General features: G+C 44.3%; 1 protein-coding gene across 1 annotated transcript; it reads left to right on the forward strand.

Annotated features, from left to right (window-relative positions):
• The first annotated feature begins 9264 nt into the window (after positions 1-9264).
• On the forward strand, positions 9265-24244 carry LOC118481069. Its single transcript, XM_035976168.1, has 2 exons — positions 9265-9966; positions 23828-24244. Exons 1-2 carry the CDS (start codon positions 9265-9267, stop codon positions 24242-24244), a joined length of 1119 nt encoding a protein of 372 aa, XP_035832061.1.
• Positions 24245-24754: the final 510 nt, after the last annotated feature.

Below are 24754 nucleotides of genomic sequence, written 5' to 3' on the forward strand. Positions count from 1 at the left end.
GTCGACCCAGACGACCACATGAACATTTTCACCGGCGCGGGGTGCAACTGGCGAGGGCTTGGTTCGATTATTTACCAGTGGGATCATTGGCTTCATTTGAAGACTTGCAAGCACGATTCCTTGCACACTTCAGCCAGCAGCGACGTCCCAAACGCGATTCCATAGACGTCATAAACATCTGGCGTGGGGACAAGGAAACTTTAGAGTCGTTTGTTGTCCGCTACAATAAAGAGTGCCTCGAGATCGGCGGAGTGGCAGATCAAATGGCACCCAACCATTTCATTCGGGCCGTCAAGGACGATGAGATGGTTATGACCATCTCAGGCAAGTAGGGCTTGCCAGAAAGGTGGGACGACGTCATGGTCGCGGTCAAGACGTACGCCCAAACCCAGCGGTTACTCAAACCGCACACTATCAAGGCACAGCCCCAAGCGGAAGGCCAATCATCCCGCCAAGACTCCAAGCGCAATAACAAGCGCAACCGGGATACATGGAATCGTGGCAACGATTCCAAACCATACGTCCCACGTAGTCACCAGCCAGACGCAAGGGCAACAATCAACGCCCAACGCGATAACCGGGCAGCCAAGAAGGAATCTCGGGACTGTAACTGGACCGAGATCAATCAGTCGCCAAGTGACGTCCTTCTAACGGACGCACAATTCTTGCGACCGACCCAACCTATGAAGTCCAAAAAGAACCAGGATCTCACACTTTACTATGAGTATCAAAAGGACTCGGGCCACACAACCAATAACTGCATTACTCTCCAACTGGAGATTGAGCGAGCCCTGAAAGAGGGGAAGTTGCAACATCTATTGCCAGCTGCGCAAAAACAAACCAAGCGCATCACCCCCCACAACGAGGGCATCTCCACGGGTAAACGGACCATGTACGTGGCCTCAACCCACATGATCAACGGAGGATGTCGAAAGCCGCGCAAGGCAGCACGAAGACTGGACAATGACTGAAGAGATGAACAAGTCGTCTTTCCAAAATTCCGAGGCGGACCGCGCGATAGGCGCGCCGTCGTCATTACAGGCTACCTGGCTTATTATTGTACGGAGCATTATTCGTCGACCCGGGCAGTACTTCTAACATTATATATGAGCAGTGCTTCAACCAGTTTGATTCAGAAGACAAAGATCGGTTGCAGCTGGTAGATTACCCTTTGGCCGGATTTGCGGGAGAAACCGTATTCCCCTTGTGCCAAATTACTTTCCTTGTGCGCCTCACCAACGGAAGGCACACACGAATAGAGGAAGTAAACTTAATGGTTTTATCCCACACCTACAGATACGATGTACTTCTCGGGCGAGAATCTCAAGGCGAGTTCAACATGATTACATCCGTCTCCCACTCTGGCATTGGTTTTCCAACCGAGTCGGGGTCGCAATAATCTATGCCAGTAGAGAGGTTATGACCACGGACGAGCTGCGTCCAACTAAGACGGCGAGGCTCACCCGCAACACTTAACCGGAAAAATGGGTTCTTAACGCAAGACACTTAGAGCAAACGGTGACGTTGGGACATGCCTTGTCCAACCACGTCAGAGCGCGCCTGAAGCAACTCCTCTTCAGGAATCAAGACATTTTCGCATGGACACCCGCTGACATGACAGGGGTACCACGCGAAGTCGCGCAACATTTCTTGAATACCTTACCAGGTATCAAGCCGTTAATCCAAGGCCAACGCCACCTTGGGTCCGCAAAGAACTAGGCGATGAATGAGCATGTCAAGGAACTGCTCTCTGCACGCATCCTGCGGGAGGTCAAGTACCAGACTTGGTTGTCCAACCCAGTCATGGTAGAAAAACCAGCTGGGGGCTGGCGCATGTGCATCGATTATAAAGATCTCAACAAAGTCTGCCCCAAACATTGTTACGCATTTCCCGATGGATGGAAGTGCTTCCTCGATTGCTACAAAGGCTATCACCAAGTACAAATGGCAATCGAGGACGAAGAAAAAAACGGCATTCCGCACACCTATCGAGAATTACTGTTATACAAAAATGCCGTTTGAGTTGCGCGACGCGGGCGCAATCTATCAAAAGTTGATTAACGACACTTTTGGTGATCAAATCAGCAAAAGTGTCGAGATCTACATGGACGACCTGGTCGTTATGAGCATGGAAGAGGATACCATGCTCACCAATATTGAAAGAACATCCAGACTATGCGTAGCGTCAACATGAAGCTCAATTCAGAGAAATGCTCGTTTGGAATGAAAGAAGGCAAATTCCTTGGATTCATCGTAACTAAAGATGGATTCAAGGTGAACCCGGAAAAAGTTCAGGCGATCGAGCGCATGCCATCGCCTTCCACGATGAAAGAAATGCAACGACTAGCTGGCAGGCTAGACGCACTGAACAGATTCTTAGCCAATCACGTAGCTAAATCTTACCCTTTCATCAAGACTCTGCGGAATTGCTTAAAAAAGTAACAATTCCAGTGGACCACATAGGCCGAAAACGCTTTCCGGGAGATGAAAGAGTGTCTGATCCAACTCCCAACTCTAACCGCACCACGCAAGAAAGAACCACTTATCTTGTACCTATCTGCCGCAGACAACGCGGTAGGCGCGATACTCATTGTAGAGCGGGAGGGAATTCAAACACCCATTTACTACGTCAGCAAAATGCTCAACGACCCAGAGACAAGATACTTTATCATGGAAAAATTGGTACTTGCATTCGAGCACGCATCAAGACGGCTACGACGTTACTTTGCAAATCACGTCATCACCGTATTAACCAATTACAGGATCGGGCCGATCCTCTCCAAACCCGACAACTTTGGGAGATTAGCAAAATGGGCCATTGAACTAGGCGCACACACATTAATCTACAAACCGCGCCCCGCGATCAAAGCTCAAGTTCTAGCTGATTTCGTTGCCGAGGTATCGGCGAATCGCATCCAAGAATGCGAAGAAGAACAAAACCCTACACCACCACCATCCACAACGGACACTTGGGCACTATATACCAACAGTGCATCCAACGAGTATGGTGCAGGTGCGGGTCTGCGACTCGTCAGCCCCGATGGCCAAGAGCTCACATATGCAATCCGCCTTGATTTCAAAAGCACCAATAATGAGGCAGAGTATAAGGCTCTACTGGCAGGGCTGCGTTTGGCAGTCAAACTCGGGGTCTAACACTTGGAGGCACACGTCGATTCACTACTCGTTGCAGGCCAAGTGCGCGGCGACTATGCCGTAAAAGGGGATATCATGATCCTCTATCTCGAGCAAGCCTTGCAACTTAAAGCAAAGTTCATTTCCTTCAATATCTGCCATATCAACCGGAGTGAAAACAAACCTGCGGATGCACTCTCAAAACTCGCATCCACCAGCTTCCAACACCTGGCAAAGGAGATACGCATCGAGATTCTGCAAAATCCCTCAGTACCCCTGCACCAAGTCAACGTCATCCAGTACGGTACAACATCCTGGATGACACCAATCATTGCATACTTCCAATCAGGTATTACTCCCGAAAGCAAGGCAGAGGCTCGCAAGTTGCATTACAAAGCGTGTCATTATCAAATGGGAGACGGTATTTTAGACCGCAAATCATACCTGAGGCCACTCATACGATGCGTCGACCCCCAAGATGCCATGTACCTAATCAGAGAGATACACGACGGAATCTGTGGCATACACGCGGGCCCACGCATGGTGGTGGCCAAAATCATGAATGCCGGGTACTACTGGCCTGGCATGCATCTTGACGCGGTTAAAGTCTTGCGCAAGTGTTTCAATTGTCAGCGGCACGCTCCCAAAACCTTACGCCCCAAGAAAAACTGATCCCCGTCACCACCGCATGGCCATTTCAAAAATGGGCAATCGATGTGGTGGGACCATTTCCAGACGCACCAGGTGCGGTGAAGTTTATCATAGTGGCTGTTGACTATTTCACCACAAGGAAGTTTGTCTGGGAACATATCATCTGCCGTTTTGGTCTACCGATGTGCATCGTTACAGACAACGGCACCAACTTCGCTGCCGAAAAATTTCAAAAATGGCTAAAGTAACTAAACATTGAACAAATATTCTCCTCAGTGGCGCATCCGCAAGGGAACGGCCAAGTACAGAGTATCAATAAAAGTTTAGTCGAAGGTATCAAGGCGCGATTGGGAACAGCCAGACGCGGCTGGGTCGATGAACTCCCTAGTATCTTATGGACTCACAGGACTAGCTCAAAGACAAGTAACGGTGAGACACCCTTCAGCCTGGTCTATGGCTCTAAAGCGGTGATCCCCACAGAAGTAGGTCTCCCTTCACCTCAAATGTTGGCTGTCAAAAAAATCGACAACAATGACGAGCGCAGGCTTGACTTGGACCTCCTAGAGGAAAGGCGTGAAAACGCAGCAATCAACGAGGCCAAGTACAAAACCAAGCTAGAAAAGTACTACAATGCGCGTGTTCGCATTTGTACCTTCATCCTGGGAGACTATTTCCTTCGCGACAATGAGGCGTCTAACACAGAACGCTCAGGGAAACTTGCCCCCAAATGGGAAGGACCCTACCTCATCCAAGAGGTCCTGGGCAAAGGCGCGTGTAGATTACAAACAATAGAAGGCGAACCTATCGCACGCACATAAAATGCACAACAGCTTCGACGCTGTTACATGTAAGCCCTGTTTTTACATTTTCCATGTAACCTATCGGGCCGCAGGCCATTTGCAAATAAATAAATGAACGATTCAATACAATATTGTTTATTTCCTTCTATTACAAATACGTGTTCCACTTTGCGGTATCTGCAAAAACAGATTAGCAAAATCTTCATTTGCGATACCCACACAAAGTGGTGACCACACACAAATATTGTAATAGGCCAGCAAAGGCAAAACATTAAATGTCTATCCGGCTGGATACACACTTACGGTTTTTACAAAACCTACACAATTCCTAAACCCTAACGGGATAAAAATAGGAATTGACTAATACTCATACGACAAAGGTATAGAGTATACTCAACTGCGCTTTACAGCCAACAGAGTTCTCCAAGTATGCGCTCACTCAAAGTCAAAGTAAATATTTTTTACTTACACACTTTTAGCCACACATACTTGAACATCACCTAAATATGCAAAAGGCAAATTCAGACTTAATGTTATTCACAATAACATTAACTCATACAGGTTCGAGAATGCAAGTAGTAAAAAGGACTTGTACAAATTGAATAAAAAGATTAACTTTGTATTCCATAAAATTTCTACACCTACGCGGTGCACAAGAAATTTACATAAAGTTTTCTAACAGTTACATCAAAGAGGAAATCAAAAAGGGCACGCAGGCCAACCCAGTCCTTCTTTGTACCACTGGTACCCGCATCACCCTTGCCACTGCCAGCGGTCTTTTCCTCCTCTTCCTCTTCCGGATCACCATAGAACAACCGCAAGCGGTCCACATAATCCTCCGCCTACAAGCAGTTATCAATATCATTAACAGCGGCAATGGACAGGTCGTTGTACGCCGCAACAGCTGCAGCATACCGCTCTTCGGTATCTACGCCTTGGAACCCAGACCTTTCATCAGTAAATTTGCTTTGGTACAAGGGGTTCATATGGCTAATGCATCGATGGTAACCGGCCTTGAATCCTGCCTCCCGCGCGCGCTCCTTAAGCTCATTTACAGCAGCTGCGTTCTCAGGCGCATCAAGAATGGTTCCAACAATCTGCAAAACACAAACAATAAAGTTAGCAAAAGCAAACCTAAAGATAGCGAAGGCACCGAATACTTATATGCTCGATACCGTGGTAACGCATCCAGTCACGGTCCGCCTTCAGCTGATCCAAAGAGGAAGACAGGCTATCCCTAGCCTCAGCAGCCTCCCGTGCCCGCGCTTCAGCCTCAGTCGCGCGGGCAGTGACCTCCTCAATAATGGTCACCCGGTTTTGCATTTCAGCCTTTCAAAAGCAAAGAAGAAACAAGTATAAGAAAGACAATCAGTCATACTTATGAGACTGAGACAGAGACAAAAATTCAACTGTGAACGCAACACATACCTTGAGATCCTCAACAACCTTGTTCAAACGGCCGCGATCAGCATTTACCTCTTCAAAAGCCTTGGCAGCGCGGGCCTCCGCCTCCTTGGGCTCTTTGGCAACTGCCTCAGCTGCGGACTTCTCTTTTACCAAAGCAGCATTCGCCGCCTTGAGATTAGTCACCTCCTAACGAACACGAAACAACTTTTCATTCTGTTTTGCCCAAGATTCTTTCCAACTCTTGCGCTCATCAGAAAGCAATTTTGCAAGAGTACGAACCTGTTTAAGGCCAGCAGTTACAGCCCACTCCTCAGTCTACTTGTGCTTCTCAAAAGCAGCCTTCTCCCTTTCAAGCTGCTCCGCACCCTTCCGAGCAGCTTTCACCAACGCCTCAGCCTCAGCCCGCAAGCGAGCATTTTCCTCCTCCTTGCGTCCCAGCACCTTGTAGTCTTCCATAATAGCATTCGCAATTATGGAACTCCCAACAAGCATGGAGGAGAGTTGGTTGATCCGGTGCTCACGGAGCAAACCGCGGGCCTGAAGAACCTCAAACGGGGTACCCAAACCACCCAAAATCTCCCTGCAATCGGAGGGATTATTCGAAATATCATACCCTTGCATAACGCTCCAAGGGGGACGATGGTAGTTCACACTCCGGTCTTCCGTATAAGTACGGTAGTAGAACTCCAACTCAGACTCACCAGCCTGAATGGATGGTTCTTCAAAACCCGCACCCCCAGAGGCAGAACCAGAAGCCTTCTCGGCAGCAGGAGACTTTTGCTTTTCAGCATCAGCAAACTTCAGATCATCAGTATCCTGTGGGGAGATCAAGTTGTCAGAAGAATCCACCGTATCAAATATTTGATCCGCGGTCTTCTTCCCAGGATCCTCTGTCTGCACAGAGGGCTTAGTAATCACTTCAATAGAAGGGCCTCTTGTAAACTCTTTATTAACCCCCGCATCAGCAGTCGCGTCATGCACGGGGGAAGTGGGGATGTATTGTAAAATACATCGGTATTCGCGTCGGTTTTAGTCGTTAGTTATTCCTTCTTAGTGTCGTTTTTAGATAGATTGTACATACTTTTGATTTAATTGTGTTTCCAGGTCTTTACAGCCAAAAGGAGCGAAAACGAGTCAGAATCTGGAAAGGCGGAAGGCTGGAACGGAAATCGAGGAGTCGGGAGCTGAAACGAAGCGAAAATGCAGTTCTGGAGCTTCCAGGCGGGCCGCGTAAGCTTATAAGGATCTTCCAGGCAGGCCGCATTAACTTAAAAAGAAAATTTAGAATTGTTTAAGTCCAAGCGGCCCGCATCAACTTATCCTATACTTTCAAGCGGGCCGCGAGAGTTATCATTAAGAGTTTCCGGTTTTGAGCTTGTGAAGCGGGCCGCGTAGACTTACCAGAATATCTCATGCGGGCCGCGTTAACTGTTAAAACGTGCGCTCCAATCAACAGCTAACGGCTAGTAGGGTTTTTGAAAGTTATATAAGGTTATCATCATCCTCAGCCGTAGAGAACGAACTGGAGACGAATTTTGGAGTTCTTGAGGCAGAAATCAGAGGCTGTTGAAGGTTTGAAAGCTTTGGGATTGCAAGGAATCAATCGGGTATACTTTAGAAGCGTTCGGGAGTGAAGACCACGGGTTTTACTATCCTAATCTTTTGTTCTTTGTTCATTTTTATGTGTAACTTGATGAATTCAGAACTTAGTATGATTTTATTTACGTTTTTTATTATGATTTCCGGCTAAAAACCGTAAACTACCTAGGCTAATGACTATGGCATAACAAAGTTTGGATTTTTATTTGATTTTTGTCGTGGTTGTGGATCTTTCTTGTATTGTAAACGCTATAGGAATTTAACTTGGTGCGTATGTGTGCTTGTGATTGTTTGATTATTGTTTATTGCTTCGTTCGATTCTTGGTGACGGTCTTTATCACGGAATAGAGTCGGGCTAGGGTTTTAGGTTTTGGTGAGTGTCTATATCACATAATAAATCTCTAATCCTTTAGGGTGAAAACGCGTAAGTAACCTTAGAAACAATATTCGGTAATTTGATAAAATCAAGTGTGCTGCTAAACTCGTCGCTGTGAGGCTCGAGGGTATTAATAGGTCTCGGTTTGGTTATAAGTCCTTAACATTCCATTGTTTATTAAACCAAGATTAAAACCCGTAGTTGCTTTAGACGTTCGCGCGGCAAGGTAGAGCGTCTTACATAGGCACTTTCAAGAAACTAGAGGACTGAAAGGAAAATCTAGAAAACCGGTGAGCATAACATCCTAGGTAGTGCCACAAGAATCGCCTTGAGAGTGTCTGAGGGGCTTAGTGGTGTCTTAATAGGTTTAGCATTTAAAGATCCCGGTTCCACATCACAAAACTATCAAATAGGAATCCATCCTGAGTTTCGCCTGCGTCTAGCCTAGGTAGTCTTCATCACCACTGGTCAAAACCTTCGTTCAAGTTCGTGTCTAGTCTTCTAGAATTATTTTTATTATTTTATTTAGGATTTTTAGAAACCCCCCCCCCCAAATTAATAAACAATTTAGTATGTCGTGTCAGTCTTAGTCTAGATAGAGTCGTAGCGTAATCAGTAGAGTCTCGTGGGTTCGATACTCGGACTTGCTTTAGCTTTACTACATTGATCGGTTCACTTGCCGGTTGTGCGGTTTAGGGTTTAGATCGAGTCTTAGTTTTATAAATTTAAAGCTTAGAGAGTCTAGAATTAGGGTAATTTTAGTTGTTTTAATTAACCCACATTTAGCACATCAAGTTTTTGGCGCCGTTGCCGGGGACTCTTGGCGATTGCGTTGATTACTTTGTTTGGACTTACTTCACATATTACGTGCTAGTTGTTTATTTTGTTTGAGTCGTAGGTGTCTAAGTAATTTAGTGTCTTTTATAGTTAGTCGAGTCATTTAGTAGAGTCTTCTTACTTGTTTGTTCTCGGTTTTTGCAGTGGATGCCCAATACGCGCTCGCAGGGACCGCCACCACTTCCGTTTACACTCAAGTCATCCTTCTCGTCTTCCGCGTCCGAGGTAAGTGCTTCTAGCTCTGCTTCGTCTTCACATTTCACCCCCGCGTTCGATTTTACACCAAAGTCTTCACCCCACAATTCCCCGCCACCCACCCGTCCACCTAGTCTACCACCCGTAGCTCATATGGCCCGTAGGACAGTTTACGATCAGGCGACCACCGGCTTCGCCGGTGGGAATTTGCCCATCACCCTTCCAAACATCCCGAACGATCGGTCCTGGTAGATTCCATCCTACATTATGACCGCCATCACAAATTCTTGCCAGTTCCACGGTCGTGACGACGAGGATGCCCCCGCTCATATCAATCGCATCACTTGTCTCTGCAGCACCTTCTCCATTGAGGGTGTCAATCTTGATGCTAGGTATCTTCAGGTTTTCCCGTTCTCACTCGCTGGACGCGCAGCCGTCTGGTTCGATTCCCAGCCCGCTGGCACCTTCACTACTTGGGCAGGTCTTCGCGATGCATTCTTAGCCAAGTATTTTTCGCCATCCAAGGCGTCTCGCCTTCGTGACCAGATTCACTCATTTCGTATGGAGCCGGATGAGCCGTATCACTTAGCTTGGGAGCGTTTTCAAACCCTGATATCCCGTTGTTCTCAGCATGGTCTATCCGATTGGGCGTTAGTCGAGAAATTCTACAATGGTCTTACTCCTGAGATTAGAGCTCGCTTCGATACTTCAGCAGGAGGTCAGCTTATGGGAAAGAAGACGGTGGCTGAGTGCAATTATTTGTTTGAGAGCTTTGCCCACTCCGATATGGACTACAGCACTACCAGCAGGACTTCCATTCCTGTGCGTACCACCTCGGCCGATCGAGGGGTAAACCAAGTTAGCTTGGATCCATCGGTAACTACTGTAGTTGAGAATTTGAGGCAGGAGTTGAGGCAGGAGATGAGGCAGGAGTTGAGCGAGATAAAGAAGAAAGTGGATAGGTGTGAGGTTTGCCGAGGAGGTCATGATACTATCGATTGTCCTACCTGTCACACCCCGATTTCCACGTGTCTCACCGGTGGGCCCGGTGGGGGATTACCGTGATGATGTTGGCAACAATATAGTCAAACGACACAATTATATAAATGCACAGCAGAAGCTTTAAAGATAAATATATACTTCAACCTCTGGTTGTAATATCAAATGTATTACAGAAGTCGAATGTATCCACAGCGGATCAAAATAATAAAATATTGTTCATTCAGATACGGCATCGAGTTTGCGAGACTATTCGTGATGCTTAGGAAGCTAATACCAGCCAATTTCGTATAGTACCTGCACTTAATCTTTTTGGGGAAAATACGTCAGTTTACACTGGTAAATACATTCAACTGACACATTTGAAAATGTTTATTAAAATTGATTTGAATGCACAAGGCACAAACTCTTTTATAACTTGGGAAAATTATTAAAATCTTGTGAACGTTTTACATGTTCTTTTATGCGTTCAGTAGCCCGGGTCGTGCCGGGTTAAAGATTTATAGACACACCACATTGCGTAAAACCGTAGTATAAAAACCAACGGCTACGTCTTTTAATTTAATGTCGACAATGTATACCGGGTGTACGCCTACACCGGGATGTCGATGGTCGTGGCCATTTCGTAAAATGATGCCAAGGATATCCGGGACAACGGTCATTAAACCCCCCAAAGGCTTTTAAGAAACAAAACTGTTTAAATGAGCCAATCATATTATTTAATTAACCACCTAAGCGATGGAAAAATATAATGCTCAATCAAGCGGTATTAACATACCGTAACCCAAGCCCGTATAGGGGAAATAAGTTAAAGTATTTACCTTCGCAAGTATATTCCTTAATTTGATTAAATCACCGATAGCTTTTACTGGGCTCCTAATCTGGAACGAAGGTTTTAATTAACCTCTTAGAATCCTAACGGGTCTTTATATTGGCCGTAGCCTAGACCGGTTGGTTCCGGAATATAAATATGGTTTTAATCGCGCGAAAGGGCGAAAACCGAGAATGGAATGTGATTCTGCCCCAAACAAGTTCAGAGACTTGTTTTATATGGGTTCAAGGTTCACACTCTGGATTTTGGGGTCAAAATAATATAGTTTGACCCGTATCGGCTATTTTATGAAAACTAGTTTCACAAGCCGAACCGTGCGCGCAATAGGCGAAACGGTTAACCATGAGAGTCTTACGTTTATTTCTTAAGTCAATATGCCTTAAAGAGGTTGTGGTATCAGTAGGATACCTTCCGTGATGCCCGTAACGAGTTTAAGTTAATATTATGCCCCGTAGGGGCTTTTCGGTCGTTTTAAAGACTTTAAAAGGGCTTTTCGAGTTCTACAGGAAATTTGAGTTTCCCGAACAGTTTATAAAGTGTAAAATACTTTATTTATTATTTAAAATTAGTAGCAACTGGAATCGGGTCAAAAGACCTTGTAGAACTCAAGTTTTGGCCGAAAAGGGCATATTTGGTATTTACCGAACCGTAGCCATAACCGCGGGTTATGAGCAAGGTAAAAATTATTAAAAATCTTTAAAATTCCAAAAATATTATTTTACTACAGTGGGTAAAAGTTTTGGTGACGAAATCTTGGTTTTAGATGGGCGTTATGCTAATTGCGCCGTTAATTACAAAAGTTTACTTTAATTGCGCTTTTTAGCATAACTCTCATTCTAGACCTCGGATTGACGTGAAACTTTAAGGACATGCTTATAATTTAGTAAGCAAGGTTATAGTCCGTTCACGTGTCCGAAATACTCGTTTTATTTTTAAAAGGCCGTTACGGTCAACTTTTAGGCGATTAACGGAAATGCGTAAAAGACTCGGATAACTCATGAACCGATCACAGTGGTCTATACCATCATGTAACCTGGTCCTAAGAGAGTCCTAAGGTATATCTATACCTCACTAAAACGGGTCAGAACTGAAGTCAAAGCAAAAGTCAAACTTTTGCGACATTCGGCTCCGAACCGGGTCAATATAGCAAATGGTCGATTCAAACGAGCGTAAACAAGTTTATATACTTAATATCATGTTTTATGAGTGTTAAAACAGGTTTCATAACATATACATTACAGATTATGTACAAAACGGCAAAATAGCTTTCTGTTGACTTTTTAAGTGCACGTTTGACTCGATATTTGACATAGTTAGAGTGGTGATCAGAGGGAACCCTTTTAGGGGTTTATTACCCACATTAATACCCACTCATAACTACTTTTGATTCGTCATAAGACTGAACCATCTCGGATTTATTTTAAAGTCAAACCGTATTTACGACGGTTTGGTTTCTAGTGATTTTCTAAGCATAAATTGAACTACAAAGGATCTTATGAACTTACAGAAGTTAGGACTTGCTTAGAGAGCAATGAGGAACACTTGAGAGCCTTTAGAATGACCAGAAAAGTGTTGTTGTGTTGTGATGGAAGTTATGAACACAAGTATGCTATTTATAGCCAAAGTCAAGGTCCAAGATCATCACACAACACCCTACAACTGATCATGGATGGTTGGCATGTGTCCTAGAGGGTTATGGGTCGAGTAGGGGGCACCCATGCTGCACTAATTGTCCAAATGATCGTTCACAAGTTCAAAAGGCAAGTCTGTCCAAACATTCTGCATCTGGGCGTCCCACGCGGCCCGCATGGGAGTTCCATGCATGTTTAATGCGGGTCGCCTGAGATTCAAATATCAGGCGCGTATCTTAGGTGGCTCGCGGCCCGCCTCAACTTAGGCCAAAACATCACGCGGGTCGCGAGGGGAATGTTTTTCAGATTTTTAAAATCTTTTATAATCATTACGAAATCCGGGTAATTAATAACGAAATCTTTCGTAATTATTAACCTGACCTTTCGGGTTTGAAGGGGTAACTTTACGGTTTGGCCCTCGGTTAATTATAACTAAGGACCTCGTGTTATTTACCTGCGTTGTTAAGTCCCCGGTTAGTTTATTAATTATTCAGAAAGTCTTAACTTTCATTATTGACGCTTTTAACCCTTCTCATACGAATTTGATTATAACTTTCTTGTTCTAAAACGGAACTTCGCGGAATTTATACAATATGTTCCAGTGAGCGTATAATACTGTTACAAAGCCTCGGGAGCGTTAAAGGGTCACTCAGAGGTATAATTAACATGTTGACACGGTTAACCCCTGTAGCTTGTAATCTCTCACTTTCTTCCGCGTTTCGCTTCCGTACGATCCATGATTTATTCGTTTGAAGGTACAAGCACCATCTAGGGTTACCATACAGTATATTTACCCTTGTTTGACATCTATAACCCTCGAATTTACATACATTCAAGGTTTGTCAAAATTAGTCCTTTATTTAATATCAATGCCACGTGTAATCAAATGACACGTGTTAACACATCATTGGACACAAAAATTCGAGGTGTTACATCCTCACCCCCTTAAAATAAATCTCGACCCGAGATTTACTCAAATAAATAGGGGTACTTTTCTTTCATTGTGGCTTCGACTTCCCACGTATATTCGGGACCTCTACGAGCATCCCATTTGACCTTTACAATCGGTACGTGCTTTCTTCGAAGCTTCTTCACCTGTCGATCTTCAATCGACAAAGGTTTTTCTATAAACTTTAAGCTCTCATCTATATGCACATCTGTGTGTGGAATCACCAATGATTCATCGGCGAAGCACTTTTTGAGATTGCAGATGTGGAACACATTGTGAATTCCATTGAGCTCTTCAGGCTAGTTCAACTTATAGGCAACTGACCCGACTCGTTCAATGACCTCAAAAGGTCCTATGTACCTCGGACTCAGCTTGCCCTTCTTGCCGAAACGCATCACCCCTTTCCAGGGCGATACTTTAAGCAACACCTTTTCACCTATATCAAAGTGAAGGTCCTTACGCTTCGGGTCAGCGTAGCTTTTCTGCCTGTCACGGGCAGCCTTGAGACGTTCCCGGATCTGGACAATCTTGTCCGTTGTCTGGAAAACAATCTCTGGTCCTGATAATTGGACCTCTCCTACTTCCGCCCAACAAACAGGCGATCTACATTTCCTACCGTATAGTGCCTCGAAAGGCGCAGCTTTTATGCTGGTGTGGTAGCTATTATTGTAGGAGAATTCGATCAGGGGTAGATTCTTATCCCAGTTACCACCTAAATCGATTGCACATGCGCGTAGCATGTCCTCTAACGTCTGAATGGTACGCTCACTCTGACCGTCCGTCTGTGGATGGTAAGCCGTACTGAAGTTCAAACGAGTGCCCAAAGATTGCTGGAAACTCTTCCAGAAGTGAGACGTGTATCTAGTATCCTTGTCGGAGATAATAGTCACAGGTATGCCGTGTAAGGCTACAATCTTATCAACATACAGTTGGGCTAACATATCGGAGCTATACGTCTCCTTGATGGGTAAGAAGTGAGCTTATTTAGTCAGCCTATCGACTATGACCCATATTGTATCGTTTCCCTTCCTGGTTTTGGGTAACTTGGTTATGAAGTCCATAGTTACGCATTCCCACTTCCACTCGGGAAGTTCAGGCTGTTGTAGCAAGCCAGACGGCTTTCGGTGCTCGGCTTTGACTTGAGCACAAGTCAAGCACTTTGCTACATGGGCGGCCACAGACTTTTTCAAGCCTATCCACCAATAGTTTGCCTTTAAATCTTGATACATCTTGTCTGCACCAGGATGGACTGAATATTTTGAACTATGGGCTTCCTGGAGGATAACATCTCGTAGTCCTCCATAAATCGGAACCCATATTCGTCCGTTTAATCTAAGGATTCCATCCTTGCTAAGAGTCAACTGCTCCTTAGTTACTCTTAACTTTTCATTAGGATAATTAGCTTCCAACACAGCCTCTCGTTGTGCAGCTAATATCCTTTCAATTAAATTGTTCTTGACTTCAATGCTCTTGGCATTGATTCGAATAGGTTTTACCCTTTCTTTCCTGCTCAAGGCATCAGCGACTACATTCGCTTTGCCGGGATGGTACCTGATCTCACAATCATAGTCATTCAAGGTTTCCATCCAACGGCGCTGCCTCATGTTCAACTCTTTCTGATTGAACAGGTGCTGGAGGCTTTTGTGATCAGAATAAATCACAAATTTAATACCATAAAGGTAATGCCTCCATAATTTCAGTGCAAATACAACGGCACCCAACTCCAAATCATGGGTGGTGTAATTCTTTTCGTGCACTTTTAATTGCCTTGAAGCATAGGCAATCACCTTGCCCTTCTGCATAAGCACACACCCCATGCCTGTGTGTGATGCATCGCAGTAAACTACAAATTCATCTGTACCTTCAGGTAGTGTCAACACAGGTGCGTTGCTTAGCTTCTGCTTCAGAACTTCGAAGGACTCTTGCTGCTTTGGGCCCCAAATAAATTTTTCTTTCTTCTTGGTTAAAGAGGTCAGGGGCGCAGCAATCCTTGAAAAATTCTCAATAAATCTCCTGTAGTACCCTGCTAACCCCAGGAAACTACGGATTTCGGTAGGCGTCTTTGGCTCTTGCCAGTTCATGACCGCCTCTACCTTAGCGGGATCCACTTGGATACCACGCTCACTCACAACGTGACCTAAAAACTGAACCTCTCGTAGCCAGAATTCACATTTCGAGAATTTGGCGTAGAGTTTCTCACGCTGTAGTAATTCGAGAATGCAACGGAGGTGCTTCTCATGGTCAGCTTGGTTCTTGGAATATATAAGGATATCGTCGATGAAGACTATGACAAATTTGTCCAAATACGGCTTGCAGACGCGATTTATGAGATCCATGAACGCAGCCGGTGCATTTGTGAGCCCAAAAGGCATCACTAGGAACTCGTAATGACCATAGCGAGTCCTAAATGCTGTCTTATGTACATCTTCATCTCTGACCCTTAGCTGATGATAGCCCGACCTTAAGTCGATCTTGGAGAAGTAGCTCGCTCCTTGCAGCTGATCGAACAGATCGTCGATCCTTGGCAAAGGATATCTATTCTTTATGGTAACTTTGTTTAGCTCACGGTAATCGATGCACAAACGCATCGATCCGTCCTTCTTCTTTACAAACAGGACAGGTGCTCCCCAGGGAGATGAACTAGGTCTGATAAAACCTTTTTTCAACAGTTCATCCAACTGGGTCCTTAGTTCCTTCATTTCCGTCGGAGCTAGTCTGTAGGGCGCTCTTGCTATGGGAGCTGCTCCAGGTATGATATCTATTCTGAATTCCACCTGTCTATCTGGTGGCAAACCAGGTAGTTCTTCAGGAAAAACCTCGGGATATTCAGAAATGACAGGAAGATCCTCGATCTTCGGCTTAGGTTCTTCAATTATTACCTGAGCCATATAAATTACACAGCCTCTGTTCAAACACCTAGAAGCTTTGAGCATAGATACATCTTCGGGCAGTCCATACTGCGTCTCTCCTCGAATGGTAAGCGATTCACCACTCGGGGTCTTTAGCACTATATGCCTCTTGCCGCAAATGATTTGGGCCTGATTACGGGATAACCAGTCCATGCCTAGAACAATGTCGAAACCCACTAGTTTGAAAGGAAGTAGAGATAGAGGAAAAGAATGGTTCTTAATGGATATTTCACATCCCTCTAGAACAGTGGAGACGGTTTCTATCGTGCCGTCTGCTAACTCTACCTCGTATTTCACATCTAGGGTTTTGATAGGCATATTTAATAGTTGGCAAAATTTTTGGTCTACAAAGGATTTATCGGCGCCTGAATCGAAAAGTACTCTTGCAAATATATTATTTAGGAGAAAAGTACCTGTAAGCACATTGTCGTTCAGCACAGCCTCCTTTGCATCCATGCGGAAGACTCTCGCATTTGACTTCTTGGTCTCCTCCGCCTTTTTGGCGTTCTTAGGGCAGTTACTCTTGATATGCCCCTTTTCATTACAACCATAGCAGGTTGCATCCTTGATCTTCTTGCAATCCACTGTCTTATGATCCTTGGACTTGCACAGTCCACAGGAAGGAGTCTTTGGCTGCGACTGTGAATTCGACGCAAACCTACATTTCCCAGAGTGGGGTTTCTTGCAGATTTTGCAGTTGGGTCTTTCACCAGCTTGCCCATCCTTCTTCGTCTCCGACCCTCTTTTGCCATCACCGTTTCCCCGGTGCTTCTTTCCTGACCTTCGTGAGGTATCATCCTCACGCTTCCTTTTCTCAGCCTCCTTGCTCCTTAGTGTCCTCAGACGGACAACATCTAATGTGAGAGACAAGGAGAGGTCAGTAACTGACCTGAAGGTCGTCGGCCGAGAGGCCTTTACACTCGCTTTTATCGCAGGCTCCAAGCCCCCAATGAAACGGGTAATTCTTCGGGGTTCTGGTGTCACAAGGTATGGGACCAGGCGAGACATCGTATTGAAGCTCGTCAAATAAGCCTGGCAGTCCAGGTTTGTCATCACCAGTGATACAAAGTCAGCCTCGATCTTCTCAACCTCATGCTGAGGGCAGTAGTTTTCCTTAATGAGAGCAATAAATTCCTCCCATGTCATCTTGTATAAAGCAGACTTACCTGATGCCTGCACCAACGCCCTCCACCATGCCAGGGCCTCGCCCTTAAATGACTGGGACACAAACTTCACCACATCCTTCTCTGCGCACCCACTGATGTCCACAATAGTGTCCATCTCATCTAGCCAGGTGATACAATCAACAACACCTTTCTCCCCCGTAAATTCCCGGGGCTTACAAGATACAAAATACTTGTAGGTGCAACCCTTGGCACCAGATGCATCAGTGTATTCTCGTTCACGACGAATACTATTTTCAGCTGACGAGTGATTGTCGTCATCTTTCTTGGGTTGAGAGGGTGGTTTGGAGTGTGTCTTTGGTTTGGAGGGTGGTTTTGATACGGTTCTGCCTTGAGACTCAGTATATTGACGATCAAGAGCTGCCTGAACAACATTGTCAATTAGAGCCTTTAGCTGTGCGCCTGTCAAATGCACTGGCGCCTTGCCGTAGTCATCTTCATTAGTATGGCTATTCTCTCCATTGGGATCCGCCATTTGTAATTTGAATCTGTTACAGAAGATAACAAAATCTTATTCAGGAGATTATTATATAATTGTCTTTCATGACAATTTGTCAATCATGGTAACAAAGACCATATTTGGTTAACTTATTACTCATTAAATCTTAGGATTTGAATACATCCTATTTTAGCTATAACAATAATATTGGCGGCATAAAGCCTAATCACGAGGATGTTTTATAATATTTGCCGAGATTCCAGAGAATCAAAGGCATAGAGGTTTGAACCGTAGTTCTATTACCCCTTTCTGGCAGGGAGTCATAGACCACCACTGTCTCTTGTCTTTATAAGACGATTATTACGGCCCATAGGCACTACACCACTAATGGATGTTTTAATAAGATTGGCCCGTAGGCACTACATCACTAGTGGATGGTTTAATATGATTGGCCCGTAGGCACTACATCACTAATGGATGGTTAAATAAGGTTGGCCCGTAGGCACTACATCACTAATGGATGTTTTAATATAATTGATCACCTTCATTGGTGATTTAACCCATGATTTATAAATCATTTAGTTGGGTTTTGAAATCCTTAAAGGATTATTGTATAAGAATGACGTGCGTGATTTTAACGAATCACATCTGCCATGATTGTTAACATGCTTGCAGCGGTTAACAGGGAGTCTGAATCTTTTAGTTAAGTCCTACCATCTTGGCCGGATCTTAAAAGACACCAGGCTAGGTTTCACTCGTAAGATTCTTTATTTAGGCAGATCAATTTAAAAGGAATGGTTTTGGTTTATTTCATACATATTAAAACAAAACTCATAACATACATTCCATAATCTCAAATACAATCACATATTGCCCTAAACGGGTCTTTCAAATAGTACATACCTCCATAGAGGTTTAAAAATAAGTGACAAGTCCACGCAGGGACTAACATAAGATAAGTGTCCATGCAAGGACTAAAAGATAAGTCCACGTAGGGACTGAAATACGATAAGTGTCCACGCAGGGACTTCTTTCAAAGTAGAAATTTCATTAATACAACTATTAAGGGCTAGTGGTCACGTTTCTTCTTTTTGCCCTTTAGTAGGTTCGCCAAGCCTTTGAGAAATCCTCGGTGGCTCTTTTTCTCTTCCTCGAACTCTCTCTCCACACGATCTAGTCGATGGAGTATCTCTTCCTGTTCAGGAGGAGAGAAACGTGGTTGTGGCGCTTGTTGCGGAACTGGAGGTCTGGGAGGTATTGGATACCCATGAGCTGAGTAGTCCGGTGGTCCCATGTTCCCATGAGCTCCGTCAGGGTATCGTGCATTATATCTAGCCGACACCACATATGGGTCGCGTTCATAATTGTAGTTGTATTGTGCTTGTGACGGTTCGAACGGGTTGTAAGCCGTTGGACCCGTGTAAGCAGGTATGGGTTGGTCGTACCCAAATGGTGGCGAATTTGGTGCAGCTGGTGCGGAGTTCGCCTCCTGTATAGGACTTGAAGGTCCTTCTTCTTGTAGTGGCGGATAGTGGCTACTACTAGAGTGTCGAGGGGTGCTGAAGTGGATACCCCCTCCTCTCGTGTGGACATACGCGCATTCGTCCTCCTACGCCTTGGCGGATCAGGTATTACTGGTTGCGCCGGTGGCGGAGGTGGTGGCGTAACTGCCACAAAGCGTGAATCCTCAGAGGGATCCTGTGGATGTCGCGGTTGTTGTGATGTCTGTTGAGGTGGTGTGTAGTACCACTCATGTCGGTCGAACAACGCTTGGAAACTATCTGGTCCCTGATAGGGTGTGCCATGGAAGGACGACCATCAGAGACTTCTATCGGATGCGTGGGCGTACCACGAGCAGGTTCTGTTGGATTGGTATCTTCGTCCATATGATCCTCGGAGAAGTGATCTTGTGGCCCTAGTGGAACAAAACTGAAGGTTCCTGTATGTAGTCAGCTGGATTAAACTGACCTATGAAGTATGGAGTAGGGTCGTCGTAATTTCGGTGCGATACGAACGTTGTAGAGGTATGAAGGAAGGTTGTGGGTTGTTGGATCATTTTCTGAGTTTGGCCCAAAGGAGTGCCGGTATGGATGGCGTTCAGCTGTGCGAGGTGGAATGCCTCGCAGGTTCGTAAAGGTCTCTTCGTCGTTGTGGTTCTTCGCTCCTTGTCATTGAAGGAGGTCTTGTACCTGACGGTCCAGCTTCGTGATCGTGATGCGTCACGATATCTCCTCTGCCTCTTCTTCCCCTTCCTCTTCCTCGGAATATAACAGGTGGCATTTTCCTGCTTTATAAAACTTTAAATACCAATAATAAAAGAAAAAGACAAAATTGGAATAACAATTCGAATTTGTCCTAAGTTCTTGTCTAGACTCAAGTATGTGCAATTGTGTCACTGAGATTAAACACATTAGGATAGTGTTTAATTCACTCAATGTTGGCTCTGATACCCAACCTGTCACCACCCCGATTTCCACGTGTCTCACCGGTGGGCCCGGTGGGGATTACCGTGACGATGTTGGCAACAATATAGTCAAACGACACAATTATATAAATGCACAGCGGAAGCCTTTAAGATAAATATATACTTCAACCTCTGGTTGTAATATCAAATGTATTACAGAAGTCGAATGTATCCACAGCGGATCAAAATAATAAAATATTGTTCATTCAGATACGGCATCGAGTTTGCGAGACTATTCGTGATGCTTAGGAAGCTAATACCAGCCAATTTCGTATAGTACCTGCACTTAATCTTTTTGGGAAAATACGTCAGTTTACACTGGTAAATACATTCAACTGACACATTTGAAAATGTTTATTAAAATTGATTTGAATGCACAAGGCACAAACTCTTTTTATAACTTGGGAAAATTTATTAAAATCTTGTGAACGTTTTACATGTTCTTTTATGCGTTCAGTAGCCCGGGTCGTGCCGGGGTTAAAGATTTATAGACACACCACATTGCGTAAAACCGTAGTATAAAAACCAACGGCTACGTCTTTTAATTTAATGTCGACAATGTTATACCGGGTGTACGCTACACCGGGATGTCGATGGTCGTGGCCATTTCGTAAAATGATGCCAAGGATATCCGGACAACGGTCATTAAACCCCCAAAGGCCTTTTAAGAAACAAAACTGTTTAAATGAGCCGATCATATTATTTAATTAACCACCTAAGCGATGAAAAATATAATGCTCAATCAAGCTGTATTAACATACCGTAACCCAAGCCCGTATAGGGAAATAAGTTAAAGTATTTACCTTCGCAAGTATATCCTTTAATTTGATAAATCACCGATTAGGCTTTTACTGGGCTCCTAATCTGGAACGAAGGTTTTAATTAACCTCTTAGAATCCTAACGGGTCTTTATATTGGCCGTAGCCTAGACCGGTTGGTTCCGGAATATAAATATGGTTTTAATCGCGCGAAAGGGCGAAAACCGAGAATGGAATGTGATTCTGCCCAAACAAGTTCAGAGACTTGTTTTATATGGGTTCAAGGTTCACACTCTGGATTTTGGGGTCAAAATAATATAGTTTGACCCGTATCGGCTATTTTTATGAAAACTAGTTTCACAAGCCGAACCGTGCGCGCAATAGGCGAAACGGTTAACCATGAGAGTCTTACGTTTATTTCTTAAGTCAATATGCCTTAAAGAGGTTGTGGTATCAGTAGGATACCTTCCGTGATGCCCGTAACGAGTTTAAGTTAATATTATGCCCCGTAGGGGCTTTTCGGTCGTTTTAAAGACTTTAAAAGGGCTTTTCGAGTTCTACAGGAAATCTGAGTTTCCCGAACAGTTTATAAAGTGTAAAATACTTTATTTATTATTTAAAATCAGTAGCAACTGGAATCGGGTCAAAAGACCTTGTAGAACTCAAGTTTTGGCCGAAAAGGGCATATTTGGTATTTACCGAACCGTAGCCATAACCGCAGGTTATGAGCAAGGTAAAAATTATTAAAAATCTTTAAAATTCCAAAAATATTATTTTACTACAGTGGGTAAAAGGTTTGGTGACGAAATCTTGGTTTTAGATGGGCGTTATGCTAATTGCGCCGTTAATTACAAAAGTTTACTTTAATTGCGCTTTTTAGCATAACTCTCATTCTAGACTTCGGATTGACGTGAAACTTTAAAGACATGCTTATAATTTAGTAAGCAAGGTTATAGTCCGTTCACGTGTCCGAAATACTCGTTTTATTTTTAAAAGGCCGTTACGGTCAACTTTTAGGCGATTAACGGAAATGCGTAAAAGACTCGGATAACTCATGAACCGATCACAGTGGTCTATACCATCATGTAACCTGGTCCTAAGAGAGTCCTAAGGCATATCTATACCTCACTAAAACGGGTCAGAACTGAAGTCAAAGCAAAAGTCAAACTTTTGCGACATTCGGCTCCGAACCGGGTCAATATAGCAAAAGGTCGATTCAAACGAGCGTAAACAAGTTTATATACTTAATATCATGTTTTATGAGTGTTAAAACAGGTTTCATAACATATACATTACAGATTATGTACAAAACGGCAAAATAGTTTGACTTTTTAAAGTGCGATATTTGACATAGTTAGAGTGGTGATCAGAGGAACCCTTTTAGGGGTTTATTACCCACATTAATACCCACTCATAACTGCTTTTGATTCGTCATAAGACTGAACCATCTCGGATTTATTTTAAAGTCAAACCGTATTTACGATTTGGTTTCTAGTGATTTTCTAAGCATAAATTGAACTACAAAGGATCTTATGAACTTACAGAAGTTAGGACTTGCTTAGAGAGCAATGAGGAACACTTGAGAGCCTTTAGAATGACCAGAAAAGTGTTGTGTGTTGTGATGGAAGTTATGAACACAAGTATGCTATTTATAGCCAAAGTCAAGGTCCAAGATCATCACACAACACCCTACAACTGATCATGGATGGTTGGCATGTGTCCTAGAGGGTTATGGGTCGAGTAGGGGGCACCCATGCTGCACTAATTGTCCAAATGATCGTTCACAAGTTCAAAAGGCAAGTCTGTCCAAACATTCTGCATCTGGGCGTCCCACGCGGCCCGCATGGGAGTTCCATGCATGTTTAATGCGGGTCGCCTGAGATTCAAATATCAGGCGCGTATCTTAGGTGGCTCGCGGCCCGCCTCAACTTAGGCCAAAACATCACGCGGGTCGCCCGTTTTTCAGATTTTTAAAATCTTTTATAATCATTACGAAATCCGGGTAATTAATAACGAAATCTTTCGTAATTATTAACCTGACCTTTCGGGTTTGAAGGGGTAACTTTGCGGTTTGGCCCTCGGTTAATTACAACTAAGGACCTCGTGTTATTTACCCGCGTTGTTAAGTCCCCTGTTAGTTTATTAATTATTCAGATAGTCTTAACTTTCATTATTGACGCTTTTAACCCTTCTCATACGAATTTGATTATAACTTGTTCTAAAACGGAACTTCGCGGAAGTAGCGTATAATACTGTTACAAAGCCTCGGGAGCGTTAAAGGGTCACTCAGAGGTATAATTAACATGTTGACACGGTTAACCCCTGTAGCTTGTAATCTCTCACTTTCTTCCGCGTTTCGCTTCCGTACGATCCATGATTTATTCGTTTGAAGGTACAAGCACCATCTAGGGTTACCATACAGTATATTTACCCTTGTTTGACATCTATAACCCTCGAATTTACATACATTCAAGGTTTGTCAAAATTAGTCCTTTATTTAATATCAATGCCACGTGTAATCAAATGACACGTGTTAACACATCATTGGACACAAAAATTCGAGGGTGTTGTCCTACCCTTACCCTTGAGCAGGTGGAGTACATAGCCGGTCAGTCTAGGGGTCCCACAAATCCGTTCAATAATTCTAATTCCAGCTGGCGCGCAGGTAAGTGGTAATTCGAGTGGTTATTTTTCGTCTGGAAATCCTCCTGGATTTCCATCTGGTCAGTATCAGAGTAGAGGGCCCGGTTTTTACACGAGTTCTGGTTCAGGGCAGTTTAGTGGGTCAGGTTCGAGTGGGCAGTTTGCGAGTGGAGGATCGACTCAGGAGAGTCAAGGTAGTGTAAAGGCTCCTGAGGGTAGTATGAGCAGGTTGGAGGAGATGTTCGCTCAGATGATGACGCAGACTCAGGCATTCGTTAAAAATCAGGAGCAGACTAATAAAAATAATGAACTTCAGATCAAGAATCAGCAGGCCGCCATTCTTGATCTTCAGAGAACAGTGGGTGGGCTTGCTAAGCAGTTGCAGGAGCACCCGCCGAGTCAGTTTTCGGGAAACACCGTTCACGAATCCCGCAATTAGTCAGTGAAGGCGATTACGACCCCATAGTGGGGAAGAGTTTGGGAGAGGTTGTGAGAGAGAGAGTTGAGGAGGAGAAAGAGGATGAAGTCGATGAGGAGATCGAGATGGAGGCTCCAGGCAATGTGCACACGAGGCTAGCCCCAGCCAAGTACCGCACACGCGAGGAGTCGCCAGTAGAGAAGAGGTGGAGAAGCAGCCGACGAAAGGTTCGGCGGCAAACCGGTGATTGATTATTCTCGCCTTCCATTCCCGCCCGTGCCAGGCAGCAGAAATATGCTCAGGAATACGGGAAATTCCTCGAGATGTTACACAGTTGAAAATCAATCTTCCGTTCATCGAGGGCGCTTCCATCTATGCCTAAATATGCGAAATTTCTCAAAGATCTTTTGAAGCGTAAGGAGAGAATCGGTGAGCGTTCGAATATCCCGTTGACAGGAGGTTGTTCCGCGGTAGTCTTGAATACGCTACCAGAGAAATTGACCGACCCTGGTACTTTCACGATTCCATGTT

The sequence above is a fragment of the Helianthus annuus genome, chromosome 8 (assembly GCF_002127325.2).
Source record: "Helianthus annuus cultivar XRQ/B chromosome 8, HanXRQr2.0-SUNRISE, whole genome shotgun sequence".
In the NCBI taxonomy this organism is placed as follows: Eukaryota; Viridiplantae; Streptophyta; class Magnoliopsida; order Asterales; family Asteraceae; genus Helianthus; species Helianthus annuus.

Bases quoted from the DNA above. Each gene is read 5' to 3' on its own strand.
- LOC118481069 (XM_035976168.1), top strand. From the start codon at position 9,265: ATGACCGCCATCACAAATTCTTGCCAGTTCCACGGTCGTGACGACGAG. The intron at 9,967-23,827 runs GTTTGCCGAGGA...GCTGGCGCGCAG, and splicing joins AGAAAGTGGATAGGTGTGAG to GTAAGTGGTAATTCGAGTGG.